General features: G+C 37.2%; 1 protein-coding gene across 15 annotated transcripts in view; it reads right to left on the bottom strand.

The window, feature by feature from the left end:
- Positions 1–16,587, bottom strand: part of MPDZ (multiple PDZ domain crumbs cell polarity complex component) — a 170,357-nt gene that overhangs the window by 140,546 nt on the left and 13,224 nt on the right. For all 15 annotated transcript variants that reach the window (XM_021063726.1, XM_021063743.1, XM_021063757.1 and 12 more), the window contains exons 2-3: positions 3,613–3,689; positions 1,003–1,169 (exon numbers count right to left, since the gene is read on the bottom strand). In XM_021063726.1, coding sequence (XP_020919385.1) covers positions 1,003–1,169; positions 3,613–3,628 — 183 coding nt within the window. In that variant the 5' untranslated portion in view covers positions 3,629–3,689. The remainder of the gene's footprint in view (positions 1–1,002; positions 1,170–3,612; positions 3,690–16,587) is intronic.

Raw genomic sequence — 16,587 nt, 5'->3', positions numbered from 1 at the left:
ATATCTAGATTAAGAAGTTACAAGACACCAAACAAATTTCTCATCTATTGCTACTGTTTGTTCTTTTTGCATTTGAACACTTTTTTTTTTAATTGGAGCTGTTACTTTACTAAATTATGAAATTCATATTCAGGTTTCATTTTAAACTTTTAAGGCATAATATTTGCTAGCAAGTCATCCACAGCCATTGCATTAATATTAATTAAAATCATCAGAATGAGAATTAACTTGGACTGAAAGCATAATGAGACTGACTTCAAACCTTGTGAGGATAACAACCATTTAAAAAATATTTTTTAAAAACCTGAGAGTCACTAAATTAAGTAAGTTAAAAAACTATGACTCCAGTTTTCATTCTGTCATTGTGATATGTTTTAGCTTTAATATAAATGCCAGGAGGACTTCTTAATGCTCATAATTTTTACAGAAATAAAACACTGTATTCCATTTAGAAGTTCTAATGTTTACCGCCATCTGATGCTGTCATGGGAGCAATTGCTACTTACACTCTTCTAAGAAGTGAGAATTGCAATTCCTCTAACTGATGACAATGTAATTATTCCTTCTACTGTCAAAATAGAGGTGATTTCCCTTCCTCACACACATGATTACACATGCAAATCCAGGCTCCTCTGAAACCTTGTAAGTGTACTGAATGTCTGAATCTGAATGAGCAAGATCACATGAACAATGAGTCTTAGTGATGACAGGAACCAAGTCTACAGCCACCCACCCTAAACATATTTTTATCAGCCCATTCTCCAGTAGAAACTCAATCTTCTGCATCTACACTGCTGCAACCCAATGTCATATCATCTACCAACTGGGAGCAGGCTGGAGGGTTAACCACAGTGAATCTGCAGGTCTCATTCATTCAGAGGTTTAAATGACTTCATTAACTACTCATTAACACATACAAAAATCATCCTTTCAGAGAAACACAAGACTTCATGAGATTCATGTCACACCATGAAGGCCTCCTCAGGGAGCATCGTGTCCTACCTGGTCTTTCAGCTGCTGTACTGATGTCTGAAGGTTCAGAATCTGACTGAAGAGCGGGCTCTGCAACACTGACTTGAGCAGATTCAGTTTGTCTTCATTTGCCACATCCCCACGCTCACGCAGCTTGGCCTGCAAGCGTTCAGCTGCCTGCAGGGCCCGATTTTTGTCTAAACCAAAAAGCAAAAGACAGGCATCAAACCTTGCTTATGGAAATACTAAAACTATTCCTTTTGAGAGCTCAAAGTGACTCAGGAAAAATGGAGGGACTAAAACCTGTCATTGTAAGTATAATCTTCAAATCTTGAAGCTTCTAGTAAGAAAGCTTGAAAGCATGGAACCAGTTATAGTGCACATGCTACATGCAACTAACTGTCAAAGACAAACGAATTCAGATGAAGCATACCTGAATTCCAATACTAGCTATTTCAAATCTCTCATAAAAACTAATGAAAACCAGAAATTATGACAAAAATATTGTAAATCAACTATACTTCAAAAAAAAAACTAATGAAAACCAAACACTGTGATGTTGTAAATGCTAATATTTTCATTTTTTAAATAATTTATATTCAAGAAAAATTAGAAATAAAACTAATACGTGGAGGTGAATAACATCACTGATGAGTTATCTAAAATATGACAATTTCATATATTAAGGAGCAAAGCATTATAAACTTGTGAATTTACTTGAAAATACATCACAATAAGGCCTATCTCTTCAAAAACACAGCATTTGTTACTTTAAATGTCTTACTACTCCAAAATTAAATAGCACATGTATGTATGCAAAAACACTACAACTCAAATATTTATTAATCACCTTGAATCAGGCACAAAGTTGCAAAGGTAAATATTTTCAACGAGTGTATCCCTAATAATCCTAGCATCTTACATGCATGCTTCCATGAGATAGTGAGTTTCTACCACAAATAATAGCCTAAAAATCCCAAAATTCACGCTTGCCCTCCCTCTCTCCCTCGCTCTCTCACACTTTCTCTTCCTTACTTACAAGTGAAACAAAATGCATTTTAAAAAATGGAGACTGCTCAGACATACGTCCTAATAGATTCATGATGGTATAAGGGCATACATTAAAATATATTGGCCATATCGTAGTAATTAAAATGAGTGATAATTGGAGTTCCCACTGTGATTCAGCAGGATCAATGGCATCTCTAGAATGCTAAGACACAAGTTTGATCCCTAGCCTGCCACAATGGGTTAAGGATCCAGCAGTGCCACAGCTGCAGCAGCAGGTTGCAACTGTAGCTCGGATCTGATCCCTGGCTTAGGAACTTCGTAAGTTACGGAGCAGCCAAAAAAGAAAGGAAAAAAAAAGTGAGAATTATCACCAGAGACATTCTCTATAGCACCAAATGTAGAATTATGCAGGAATAGGGAAACTAAAACATGAATTCACACTAACCACGAGTTCACTCACAAACACAAATAACATTTACTCATATGCAGGATTTTAAAAGCAAATAATAATAAAATTACACTTGAGAAAATCACCCTGGTTCATATTTCTCAAGGTTATTCTCAGAATACAAATCTAGTATTAATTCCCATGTCAATTTCTAAAAGGTGTACAACTTAGTAATAATTTACAGAATGAAGATTATAAGGTAATGGTTTAAATAATCCAGTATGTCCCTTCTGCTGCCCACTTTCTTATTAGGAACTTTCCTATGTGGACTAGAAGCCTCTCTGGTAGAAAATAGGTGATGAAGGAAATGTACACCCATGCATTCTTATTACAGGCATAGTACCAGGAAGAAATGTCACAGTAATGATGCCCATGATCACAAAAACAACTCTTTCTCCTTTCCTGGCGCCCACTCTCCCCCACCCTCAAAATCTGCAGGTGTCAATGCACTAGCCATGATCATCAAGGCACCATCATCAAGTGAAATCGAGATAATAATCAGACCCAAAGAGGTCTCTGGAAAGGGCAAAGGCTGCAGTGTCAGGTGAAGGATGACGAGGAACTGGGTGTAACATACCTGATATACCTAAAACTAGTTCCATTAACAAGTTTCTCTAAAAGTAAAGAGGAGTGTGAAAAAAATGATTAACACATGAGCTTAGAAAATCTGAGTATTTCAACTTAAATTATCTCATGTAGAAACTAAACTTCTATAAATTTTCACTTAAGTTTGTCAGCCTACATGTTTGGTACTATTATTTTTATCAACTTAAAACCAAAGTTCGGTACTATTTCACCTGCCATGAATAAAGTCAAAGTAAGACACTGGCAAAATCTTTCAATATTTAAAATACTTTCTGGCACTATCCAGAAACAAAGAGTAACCAGAATTGGTTAATAAATCAGAACTGGGTTTATACTGAGCTTTATTAAAATCCATAATTGACAGAACATTTCATATGCTTTAAATTTTTGCTTACAAATGGTATATTTTTTCTAACACTTCATATGAAATCATCAAAATATAGAAACCCATTACCACAGTATAATGATAGTGAATAAAAATTTTTTACATGAAGATTACCATAGACAGAATCCTGGTATGTAGAGCATACCATATTTCAAAGATCCCAATGGAAGGAGTTTCAATTATTATAAAAATAGGAAGAAATGTGTCTTACCTATAGTTTCTAACATTTTTTCCAAACTTCAGTATTCTTCTCTACAAGGATTATAAAACAGCAACTACAATGGAACTCTAGGGAGAAAAGAAATTGGAATGGTTATGTTTTAGAACTTTTAGATTATATTCTAAAACTCAGTACACTAAAAAGCACTTGATACTACTATGAGTCCTTTGACCATTAAAATCTTGAGGTAGCTTAAGACAGATTTCCTCACAAGCAAAAAAAAGTAACAGTGCTAGGATTTATTCAAAATTATCTTGTAGTTGTAGGTAACACTTGCATACAGTAAGAGGCATATAATCTGTTTTAAATAAGACCATAGAAGTATCCAAAATATTTCCTTAAGAGCTTCTCAACATCAACCACTAAAACTTTGGATTGCCTTACAGATCCTTACGCAGAGAGGGTATGAGAAATTCTGTAGGAAAAACAAAACAAAAAAAAATTAAAATGTAAAAAGGAGAAGATGTGATCCTGCCCTTGGCTCACAGTCTTAACTGGGAAAACAATACAGACACACCAATTAAGAAATGAATTGTGGACTTCCCATCGTGGTGCAGCAGAAACAAATTTGACTAGGAACCATGAGGCTGCTCGTTTGATCCCTGGCCTCAATCAGCGGGTTAAGGATCTGACACTGCCATGCGCTGTGGTGTAAGTCACAAATTCAGCTCCACTCTGGTGTTGCTGTGGCTCTGGTATAGACTGGCAGGTGTAGTTCTGATTGGACCCCTAGTCTGGAAACCTCCATATGCCATGGGTGTGGCCCTAAAAAACAAAAAAAAAGAAATGAATCATGACACTCAAGCAGTAAGTTTGAGAATATATTAAATCATGGATGAAAACCTAAATAAAAGAGAGCACAATGTTAAAAAGATTCTTTAAGTTTTCAAAATACCCTCCTATGTATAATATTCTGTCTTTCCACTCAAAAAAACCTTCTCGGAGTTCTCGTCGTGGCGCAGTGGTTAACAAATCCGACTAGGAACCATGAGGTTGCGGGTTCGGTCCCTGCCCTTGCCCAGTGGGTTAAGGATCTGGCGTTGCCGTGAGCTGTGGTGTAGGTTGCAGACGCGGCTCAGATCCCGCGTTGCTGTGGCTCTAGTGTAGGCCGGTGGCTACAGCTCCGATTGGACCCTTAGCCTGGGAATCTCCATATGCCGTGGGAGTGGCCCAAGAAATAGCAAAAAAAAAAAAAAAAAAAAAAAACTTCTCAATGCTTCTCAATGTCTTCAGTTCACACAGATCTCATCTTTCTCTGATGATATTCATCTGGACTCTTTGAAGTGCAGGTACATATCTCCATGGACAATATCCACATTACTAACCCATCTTTAATCTCTGCTGTCCAGCAACTCTTCACAATTGACTCCAAGTTATATCTTGGCCTTGTAGAAAACCCTGACATCAGGAAGTCAGTCATCATTCCTTCAGTGGAGAAAAGGAATCTACTACAAGATATCCTCACTGTTCACCAAGAAGATGAGGTAGGGGATTTCTCTGAGAAGCAAGAAGTTGCCCTTTGTAATCTCTTTAGGAGAGAATGCATTTGGGAAAAAAGAAAGTATGTGATGCATATGAGCAGTTACACAGACCATCAATGCCTGCAATCAACTCTGTAACAGCTGAGAGCAGTACTTATTGACTTTCCTTAACCCAGTTTAAAACATACAGTTTAAAATAACAATTCCATTTCAAACAGACAAATAGCTCAACTACTGGCACTTGTTTTTAAAAATGCCCTGGTATCAGGAAAAGAGGGCCCTAGCTCTGACCTGGAATTGAAACCAAATGACTGGTGTGGACCTTGAGCAAGGGGCCTATCATCTGAACCACAGTTTCCTAGAAAACACATTCACTCACTGGGTATGCTGTGCTAAGTCAATTAAATAAAATATACCAATTTCCAGCTCACTGTAAAACTCCTAACTCTAAAATACATATTTAGGATTAATGTTGAGCCCGTATAAATGAGCATTCCAATGCCAGGCCTTGTATGGTTTCATGGGGAAAAAAATACAGGGAGGTCTTAAACTAGTTATATTTTTGTTCTTATTTACAAGAAGAACATAATATTTCATAAAACAGAATACTACTAGGTCCCCTCTCAAAAAAGTATTAATTTCTGTCAGTAAAATAAAAAGAATGATATCCCAACATAAGGAAACCCAGTCTACAAAGGTATATTTAATGAAACTGCCCAGGAAGAAGCATGATAGCAATGAAAGGGCATGGACAAGGGAGTCGAGGACCCAAGTTCAAATTTCAGCTTGACCACTTACTAGCTACAGGCCTTTGTTAAGTGAGTTACCTGCCTTTTTTTAACTTGAAAATCTCTAATCATAAGTGAATGATAGTCATAAAGTTTTGAAAGGGTAAACTTAAATGCATGAGTGCTTGGTATGCACAATAAAATTTAGTTCTATCCTCTTTCCCCTACGAAAAATTAACTCAGAAAGATAAATAGTATTCATGATGTGACAGGGGAGGGGAGCAGCCTATGGATTTAAAGGCCCACTGATTTATGAAGAGTCTGCAGAGAAAGTACAGAGTAAGCATTTCCCAACTGAGAAAGAACACTGTCGTCCAAAAGTTCACCAAGTCAGTTATGCGGAAGCAGAATTACTTTTTTTTCCCCCAGAGAAACCCTTATAATCAAGACTGGGAAAAAAAAAAAAAAAAAAAAAAAAAAAGGCTCAATTTAGCTGCAAGTCACTGACATTAGTTCCCAGATAAGAGCTTTATTCCTCTGGATTTCACTGACAAAAAATTAGTTCCACAGTTTGTCTTCTCTTCTCTGATGTCCCTAAAATAAATAGACAGCTCTTCTGATTTCACCATTCATAATCAGAACAGAGACAAGAGGTTAAAAAAAATTGTTCCTTTCTATGTCCTATACCCCTATGACAAGCATTCAGTTCTAAAAGTAAAGCTCATTTGTCATCACAGAATTTTGGAGAAAGCGAGATGGAGTCCACTTCCATCATACGGCAGACATGAATTCTCCTCTGCACCCTTTCACCACCTCACCATCACCCTTCTGTCTTTACCTCTTCTCTGTATGGAAACAAATGTGCACCTGGATGGTTAAGAGTAGGCTACAGCCAATGGGTAAGAAACAAAAGAAGTTTCAATACCTGTCAGAAAAATGATAAGTTCTCTGGCTTTTTCTGGGCAATTTATGCTGGCAGTGATGAATCCAGAGACCAGTAAAGAAAAGAAGATATGGATACAGTAACAAACAGATTGGCTCAGAAAGGGCAGGCACACAACACCTACTACACTCAAACTCAGGTGTGTTTCAAAGCATATCATCTAATTAAGTTAAGCTTTAATCCTCACACAGGCTACTCACAGTACAAACGTGGAAACTGAGGCACAGAGAAGTTAAATAACTTGCCCCACTAGTAAGTGATGAAGTTAAGATTTGAAACTGGGCAGTGTAATGTATCTTCTACAATATGCTGCCCCTCAATAAGAAGATTCACCTTACCCATTCTCTTTCCTCTATCCAAGTTCAAAACTGTGCATATCTTGCTCTACACAGGAGAAACTAAAGAAAGACATAGGGACCCAGAGTAAATGAAGTCAAATGAACTGGTACAGACAATTCAACACAGTCAACAATCCACACAAAGGTATGAACAAGTTAGAATGAAGTATTTTAGAAACTATAGGTAGGTACATCAAAGAAGGATCAGTAATATTCACCATAATGTCCATAAATGTACAAACAACTTTTAAAAATACAAGATTTTAAGAAAAATTCCCAAGAAAAAAATAAGCACACTATATCAATATTCAAAGTACATTTAAAAACATGGTTATTCTATTTCAAAGTACTAAATCCTTCAACAGAATAAGTATAGCCAAACAGCATAGCAAATACTAGCTTCTATACAGTAGCCCCTCCGGCTACTGTTCTGATATTCTTATAGCTGTATCGCTACTTAGTTATAACTGAGCCTGTTTCAGTAGCCATGACACTCAGAACTACAGGGCATACTAGCAATGGTTCAGTGAATTCAGTACCTATGAAACACTAGGCAAATGCAATTTCCACAGTTCTTCTGAGTTTTCAAAATTTTGTGTCAACACAAGGTGGTCAGATTCAGCAAATAAAAATACAGGATACAAGAATTAAACCTGAAATTCAGATAGGTAAATAAATTTTTAGTATAAGTATATCCCATGCAATACTTGTCAAATACTTGTCAATGTCATAGAGTCAATAAACTCATATTAAATACCAACTTGATTGTCTGAAACTCAAATTAGCCAGGCATCCATTATTTTACTTCTGTATTTATTAGCTTAGAAACAAATCAAATTTCAAAAATCATTTTTAATTCAAGGACTTTATGCTTCCTGTAAAACTTTAATATGAGAGAGTTGCCAAATCCTTAATAAATCTCCAAAGACTTTAGCTATAACCATATGATTCCCCAGAAACTGGCTGATAACACTTAGTTGCAGCCAAGGCTAAAAATCAAACAGCTTCTTAAGTTTCTTTTAGAAACAGAAACTGATTAATTAACGAATCTTTTTACTTTTCAACAAGTTGTACCACTAACATGTAGGCAGCACAGCTTTTATGTAGTAGAAAATCAGTGTTTGAAACATAAATCATTCTGCCCAATGCAGATTATATAGCAACTAACAAGTGAAAATATGTCTTATGCTAAAAATAACTCTACTAAGAGAAACTGCCCCAAATGCATACAATTTTCTAGTTATCTTAAACAATTCTGACTGTAAAAGGAGTACACCATTAAAAGAGCTTGCTGCAATAGTTTGCGGCTTGTCAAAGTTGCTCAGCATCTGTTACTGGATTTAAATTTAGCATTTGTCTCATTCACAGCTGCCTCAGCACTACCTGAAGTTAGCAGACAAATGCAAGGCAGTAGTCATTTGCAGGAAGTCTGTCATAAAGTCAATTGGCCATGATGGTAAAACTGACACTTGCAGTCATAATTCATATTCTAGGGTAACATTACTGAACTATTGCTCCAACGGCATAGAAACATCCCACAACCCACCAACAGCATGCAATCATCCAACAGAAAACAGTCGGTTCTTCTTAGCATCTGTTCTTTAGAACTTCTCCCTCATTTTTAAGTGCTTGATCAAAAAACCATTTGCGAACAAAATCTTCCTTTTCAGGTTGACATTTATGAATCTCTCCAAATTCCTTCAACAATAATAAAATTTATTCATTCTTTTTTGCTCCCCCAATTCAAAGAAAATTAAGAATCTAGGAACCTTGCCTTTACAACATAATTCAAATACTGATTGATAGTCTTGTCCTTTATTAAATGGAAAGAAAAATTACCTGTCCAAAATGAATATGCTGAGGGGATCACAGGGTTAGGAGAGAACTCCAATTCTGTTATTTACTGATTCAGCAATTCATGGAGTGCCTACAAGATGGATAAGCTGCTGGGTAGGAGAATTAGAGAAATGAGGACACAGTCTGGGAACTCATGGGCCAAGGGAATGGAAGGAAAAACAAGTAAACAGACATTTAAATATAAAATATCATCAAATCCAAACACAAGAGAAAGGGAAAACTTCCTGAGGCTGAGACCCCTGCACAGGATCCACAAAATACATGGGGGTGAGTGCAGAAAAGGTACAGAAAAGCTCCTCACAAAGAGCCAAGAACACACAGTACCCTCTGAGCATTGCAAGCAGTTACGCCTGGACTGGGGCTGAAGGAAAAGGAAAGACAGAAGTGATGATGCTAGAGACATGGATACAGGCTAAATCACTGAGGACCCTACATGCTACTTTGTGTGTGTTTGTGTATGTGTCTTTTTAGGGCCTCACCCGTGGCAAACTGAAGTTCCCAGGCCAGGGGTCCAATCAGAGCTGTAGCTGCCAGGCTATGCCACAGCCACAGTAACCCTAGATCCAAGCAGCATCTGCAACATACACCACAGCTCATGGCAGCACTGGATCCCTAATCCACTGAGAGAGGCCACATATCGAACTTGCATTCTCATGATGCTAGTCAAATTCGTTTTCACCGAGCCACGACGGGAACTCCGTTATATGCTATTTTTGAAGCGTGTTTAGATATCTAATACTGGAGTTTATTTGGGTATAATGATCAACATAGTCAAACTTTGTTTTAGAAAGATCACTTTCTGTAGGACACCTATAAAAGGAAGGAAATCTGGAAACAAGAGAGTCAGGGAAGAGATGTTTTCAAAATAGAAATGAAAGTGAAAAATACATAAAATTGGAGACAGATTTGAAGAATTAAGAGCTATAAGCAACAGGATCCAGTACGGTGGAGGTAAGGCAAGTACATATAAGATGAATCCCAGAGTTCCTGCTCGAGTTATTGACTGGATGGTAATGTCAAATCACTGAGACACTCATTCAGCGGGTTAAGGATCCGGTGTTGCCGTGAGCTGTGGTGTAGGTCACAGATGCAGCTCAGATCCTGCATTGCTGTGGCTCTGGTGTATGCCGGTGGCTACAGCTCCAATTGGACCCCTAGCCTGGGAAGCTCCATATGCCTCGGATTGGGCCCTATAAAGACAAAACACACACACAAAAAAAAAAAAAAAAAATGAAGAAGATAAGATGGGGCACACGCAAGCTTGAGTTATGAGAGAGTAAAACAAATCAGCTAATAGAGATAGAAGAATACAGCTGACATTAGGAGAGGCAGGTATTCCTTGGGAGACCCAACACAGCCAATGAGAGGGCAACAGAGTAACTGGTCCCTAAGATGCACACACAACAACATCCATTCCTCCAGTGCACTCTATTTTACCAGGGGTAACTAGAAAGAGGCCCTGTTTGTTCCACTCAAACATACCTATTACCACCTGCTTTGGTATCTCATCATACTATTACACCCCAAACAAAGCAGTGCCCTGCTTAAGAAGTACGCTTTCTTCATTAACTAATTCATACAGATACTCTATTTTCAATAAAGATTTGAGGGACTGTGCCAGCAAAGATAACTTTATTAGGACCACTGAGATAACTAAGAGTCTTATAAGGAAGATAGGTACACTTAAAAAAAAAAAAAAAAAAAAAAGCAAGGAGAACTGCTACTATGGCAGACGAAATAAAGTATTCAGTTTTTATCAGGCCCTGAGAAAAGTCATCAGATTTCAACCAAACAAACCATAAATCCATTGCTGAAAAAGGAATATGAGATCTGACAAAGTTTCTTTCTATAAACGAAACCATAGTAACTGTGGAAAACATTTGCAAACAATGAAAATATTTCTGTTTAACATATTCCAGTCACAAGAGAAGAAAAATACTTTCACTTCAAACTTCATTAGAAAAATAAGCCAAATATGTATGTTTAAAATTAAGAGTAACACTAAAAAAGAGAAATGGAATCTACAATTTATAAATCAGGAGGGAAAAAGATGGAACAAAGAATGCTCAAACAATCTAAAATAAGTTGGGAACAAAGAAAAAAAGCATAGTAAACAGAAAACACAAAACAAGAGGACTGAAATAAATTTATATATCCACATTCACATAAATATAAATGGGTTAGATTCACTAAAGAACAGGTTCACAATCCTTATCTCAAAAATGAAAATGAGGCATTCCCACTGTGGTGCAGTGCATTAAGAATCTAACCATAGCAGCTCGGGGTCACTTTGGAGGCATGGGTTGTATTCCCACCCCAGAAGCAGTGGGTAAGGATGCAGCATTGCCACAGCTGTGAGGTGTATGTCACAGCTGTGGTTCAGATTCAATCCCTGGCCCAGGAACTTCCATATATGGTGGGTGTGGCCCTAAGAAAAGGCAAAAAATAAAATAAAATCAATTACCATTCTAGTTATTTTTTAGGGGTGGACAGATGGAAGTGGTATCCTGGACCAGAGAGAGGTCAAAGTGGACTTCAGCTTTTTCCATTTTCTTAAGAAAACTATACTTTTAAAATGTTTGAAACATATATCTTAAAAGTAATTGGGTTGAAATATTTATGGATAAAATGCTGAAATGTCTGGGAGTTGCTACCAAAAAATGGAAGAGCACAGAAGAAACATGACCGGCCATGAATCAGTGGCTGTTAAAAGTGAATGATGAATACATGAGGATTCACTCTAATATACACACTATAAAATGTACATTTAAAAGTTTTCATAATAAAAATTAGAAAAACAAGAGATTGTCAGAAAATGTGAGAAAATGTTAACACCTAATTTGGGAGGATAGGGCTAGAAATGATTAGTTCCTTCTTCATTCACACTATTTATCAAATTCTCCCTACCATCCGTCCTTAACAAAAAAAAAAAAAAAAAAAAAAAAAAGATTTCCCCTCTATTAAATTACTTGCAAAAAAATTGTTTAGTAGTTGCTATCAGAAAGATAATTTCTTCAGACTAGATTATCTAGCTCCAACAAATGAAAGGAAATATCATGAAAAGATTTCTTCAAAAATTAGTAAATCATAAGGAATTTGCCTTTGTACCATTAAAAACAAAGCTTTTTACTCTACTCCTAGTTTTCCTAAATTGTATTAGAGAAGAGCTTAGATGCAGATCCTATGGCCCCAGATTAGCCACTTCCATGTGGAGGAGTGAGGATCAGGGCAGGAAGTAATGAATGACTACAGCTGTTCAATTTCTGCAAACAAAAATTCCCACCTTTGGAAATGATAGGGGAACCCAAGAGGGCATATAAATATAAATCTGTTTCAGTTAAATGAAAACTTCAAATGATGATTCAACATAATGAACAGTCATACATCTAAACTAATACAACACCATGGACAAGCATCTTATTAATCCACAATTACACAGAGATAAACACAAATCAAAATCATTACTTTGACAAAGAATCCACATACTCTAAACAAATTTTGGTGAAAATAATATAATCCCATTCCTTTTCCTAGGAATTTCTTAATAGGGAGGGGAAAAAATCCCTACTGAGAACAAAAATAACTATAATATAAATACTAGGATATTTTACTACTTATAGATATACTTACACAGCAATGTATTTATACTATCAAACATGCTCATTAACTTTATTTTGGTTTTGAAGCCTACTTCCTTTTATTTTTTGGATTCTTGGACTAAAATGATGGGTTTGATGTCATTTCAAAATGTATAATGCATTCTATCCTTAACCTCAGATTCCCTAAAAGTACAAAGATACTAACTTTATAAAGGCATTTTTCCAGATTCATATCCACTTGCAGATGACACATTTAAATTTTATTTTGTAATGCTTTTGAGTCAAGCCCCCTTACTGCTCACATTCAATGATGAAGTCAATGTTATGGTTGAAAGGAGCTTCAAAAAACATGTAGGTCACAGCCAAGCTCAAGTCTACTGTGGTTTAGGTCTGTAACAAATCAGTGATCTACCTGGAACTTGAACCTTAGGCTGCTGTATTCCACAACTATTTGAAAGGCTGAACATTTGTAAAATATATTAGACAAATCAATTATGTTTCCATTCCACTATATCACATTTAAAGCCTTCCTTCTCCATCACCATCCACATTTCTTTTAAAAGAACAACCAAACCCACACACACACAAACACATACACACACTACTAGAGAAGTAGAGATTCTAGTACTTTCTCTCTGGGCACCCATTTTAATATATTTTCCACCCATAATGTTCCTACTACATCCCTACAGAAAAGGTACCTTCCCCAAAATAAACTCACATCATATTTGACTTTGAAAAAAGGTTTAGATGCTTCTGAGAATGAAGATTTTGTTTCTCTTGCTTCCTAGCCCCAGCTGAACATAGAAGAATTTATGTTGTTGGGCAGTTTGCCCCTGTTTGCTACCACATTTTCAGTGTCAAGAGCCAAGATGCAACAGGCTGGGCATGTTTCTTGGACAGATCAGGCAGAGGGATTCCTCCAAGGGCTACCCTAGCAGGCAAACAACAATGGGTTGACATGAAGCTCCAGAGGCAGCTTCCTGCTTGCAAAGCCTGACTCCAGTCTCATCTTCTTGGGGGAAACCAAAAATGTGCAAAAGGATTAACTCTGTGCCACAGAATTCTCAGGTGTCATTCCTACAGTTGGCAACTAATTCCCCAGAGGAATTACTTGAGGCCCCTGCCTCTTGCCCTTTTGTCTGCCTGGAATGAGGCAATTCTCCAGGGGCCTGGGCGTACAGTGTCCTTAGTGCTTAGAAAAAGTGTGACTACTCAAAGTGTCCCCATGGGACCCTGAAACAAAGTGGGCAGCTGCTCTCTATGAGGACTGATCAACTGCAGGAGGAGGTGACAGATCTCTTCTCTTTCCCTGCCACCCTCTCAATGATGATGAGTTCTTGAGGTCTCAATGATGGTAGTGGACAGAACAAAAACAATACATGGCTTTGTCAGTTGTGACTCAATCATTCCTTAGGGTAAAACCTTAAAGAACAGTGAAGAGAGACAACCTTTCCAAAACAGACAAAACTGTGGAATGAAGAGAAGGAAGGTGACCAGAATATTACCTCCATGCTGCTTCAATGAACCCCCCCAACTCAACTAGCTCAAGTTCATGCTCTTCACCAAAGGTCATTTCTATGGTTTTTCCTTATAACTTTTAAAATCAATAACTCTATTTCCACCATTTCCAAAATGTTTCTCCCGTTCTGGAATCTTTTCTACAAAAATTATGAAGTGTCGTCTATCATATCGCCTACTTAGCTATCACTGAGCTCTAAATACTACCCATAATTAGATATTTTTATCTTTCCCCATCAATCATGGTCTCCTAAATTCCATTTGTGGCTTTCATGATTTCCCTTTGCTGAATTCAGATAGGAATGAAGCAAAAGTTTACAAACTTTACTCAGAAAAGGGCAGCCTCAAATGTCTAACAGGAAATCCTCTGGGAAGCAAACAGCATATTGCAGTGATATTTAATGTGGCTATTCTTCTTTCTTGGACTTTGCCTGCGGTGACTTGAGGTCTACAACCCTGTTGGTTTAGTTGCAATTCTTTGCACAGAGAAGGACCACACATGTCTAAGAAGGGCTCATGAAAGATCATGCTCTCCTGCTGTGAGCCTGTTCTTGGCAGTACCTTTTTTTTGGAGCAATTGAGAACCCTTATATTTAGCTGGCAGAAGAAATCAGTGCACTTTTTTTTGCAATTATTACCACTTAGTAGTTTCAAGTATCTTATTTGAAGACATCAGATAATTTTGTGAGCTTTTCTCTTTCCAAAACAACTTGCTAACACCATGTTTTACAGATATGGAAACTGAAGGTCAAAGAGATTACTAACTTCCCCAAGGTCACGTATCTCAGATGTTTTATTAAACAATTATATTTCTAAAGCCATTATGATGTGGATGTACTGAAAAGTAGCTAACAAAACATCAACAATTATCTAAAAGTTTCAGCCAAAAGTAGTGTAGTAGTCTTAATTCAGCTACAAATGGACTTAGAGGAAGAGAAGAAGGAAGAAATAACAGGCTTAAAAATCTTACTCCTGCAGTTCCCACCATGGCAGTGAGTTAAGAATCTGACTACAGTGGCTCAGTTCACTGTGGAGACACAGGTTTGATCCCCGGCCTGGCACAGTGGGATCCCTGCAGCAGCTGTGGTGAAGGTTGCAGCTGCAGCTCAGATTCAATCCCTGGCCCAGGAATTTTCATTTGCTGTGGGCACAGCCAAAAAAAAAAAAATCTTCCTCCATCAGATTGGGTATCTATCCTAATTAAACTCCCTAAAAAATAAACTTTAATTTTCCTTGTAATTTTTGCGATTTAAAAAAGGCGGAGGGTGGGGGAGGAATTTCCGTTGTGGCGCATCGGAAAGGAATCCGACTAGGAACCACGAGGTTGCGGTTTTGATCCTGACCTCGTTCAGTGGGTTAAGGATCCAGTGTTGCCACAAGTTGTGGTATAAGTCACAGACTCAGCTAGGATCTGACATTGTTGTGGCTGTGGCATAGGCTGGAGGCTGTAGCTCCAACTAGACCCCCAGCCTGGGAACCTCCACATGCCGCGGGTGCAGCCCTAAAAAAGCAGGGGAAAAAAAAAAAAAAGGCAACTTTTCTCCTCAGGTACAAATTCACAACCAAATTATTTTCTTCAGGAGGCAAAGGTTTCCAAATATATATTCACCCAGTGACTATCTAAAATGCAGGCTTGGTTGTAATCCACAAACTAAACCAAATATTTCACCATTTAGGGGTTTTAAGAAATACTATTTAATAACAACTAACAATAAAAGTGCATATAAGAAATGGCTGCTATTCCATCTACCATAACAGTAACTCTTCCAGAGAATAAAAGTCTCCACAAGTGAGTTTTTAGACAATGAACCAATATTATATTAACTGTTTGAAATGAAATCATTTATGAAGTAGCTTTCTATATCTGTATTCTCTTTTTCAATTTTTTAAAATTTTATTGAAGTATAGTTGATTTACAATGTTGTGTCAACTGCTGTACAAAGTGATTCAGTTATACATATACATACATTCAATTTTTTTCTGATTCTTTTCCCATATATGTTATCACAGAATACCCCTGTCTTCTCAGTGTATATATGCTTCAAAAACATGTATTTTCCTTTAATCCTACAAACAGCTACGTATGAGATACACTCATTTTCAATTAAGAGAATTGAGGCTCAGAAAGATGAAAGTGTTTTCACCTATATTCATGAAGCTTATAAGTAACAGAGCTAACATTAAAAACCAATCCATAGACTTGTGGTTGCCAAGGGGGAGGGAGAGGGAGGGGGTGGTTGGGGAGCTTGGGGTTAATAGATGCAAACTATTGCCTTTGGAATGGATTAGCAATGAGATCCTGCTGTATAGCACTGGGAACTATGTCTAGTCACTTATGATGGAGCATGATAATGTGCAAAAACAGAACATGTACATGTATGTGTAACTGGGTCACTATGCTATACAGTAGAAAAAAAAATTCTATTGGGGAAATAACTATTAAAAAAATTAAAAAAAAAAAAACAATCCAAGTCTGACTGACATCAACATCAAATCTGT

This window comes from Sus scrofa, chromosome 1 (genome assembly GCF_000003025.6).
Source record: "Sus scrofa isolate TJ Tabasco breed Duroc chromosome 1, Sscrofa11.1, whole genome shotgun sequence".
Classification (NCBI taxonomy): Eukaryota; Metazoa; Chordata; class Mammalia; order Artiodactyla; family Suidae; genus Sus; species Sus scrofa.
This window is presented reverse-complemented; position numbering and strand designations above follow the sequence as displayed.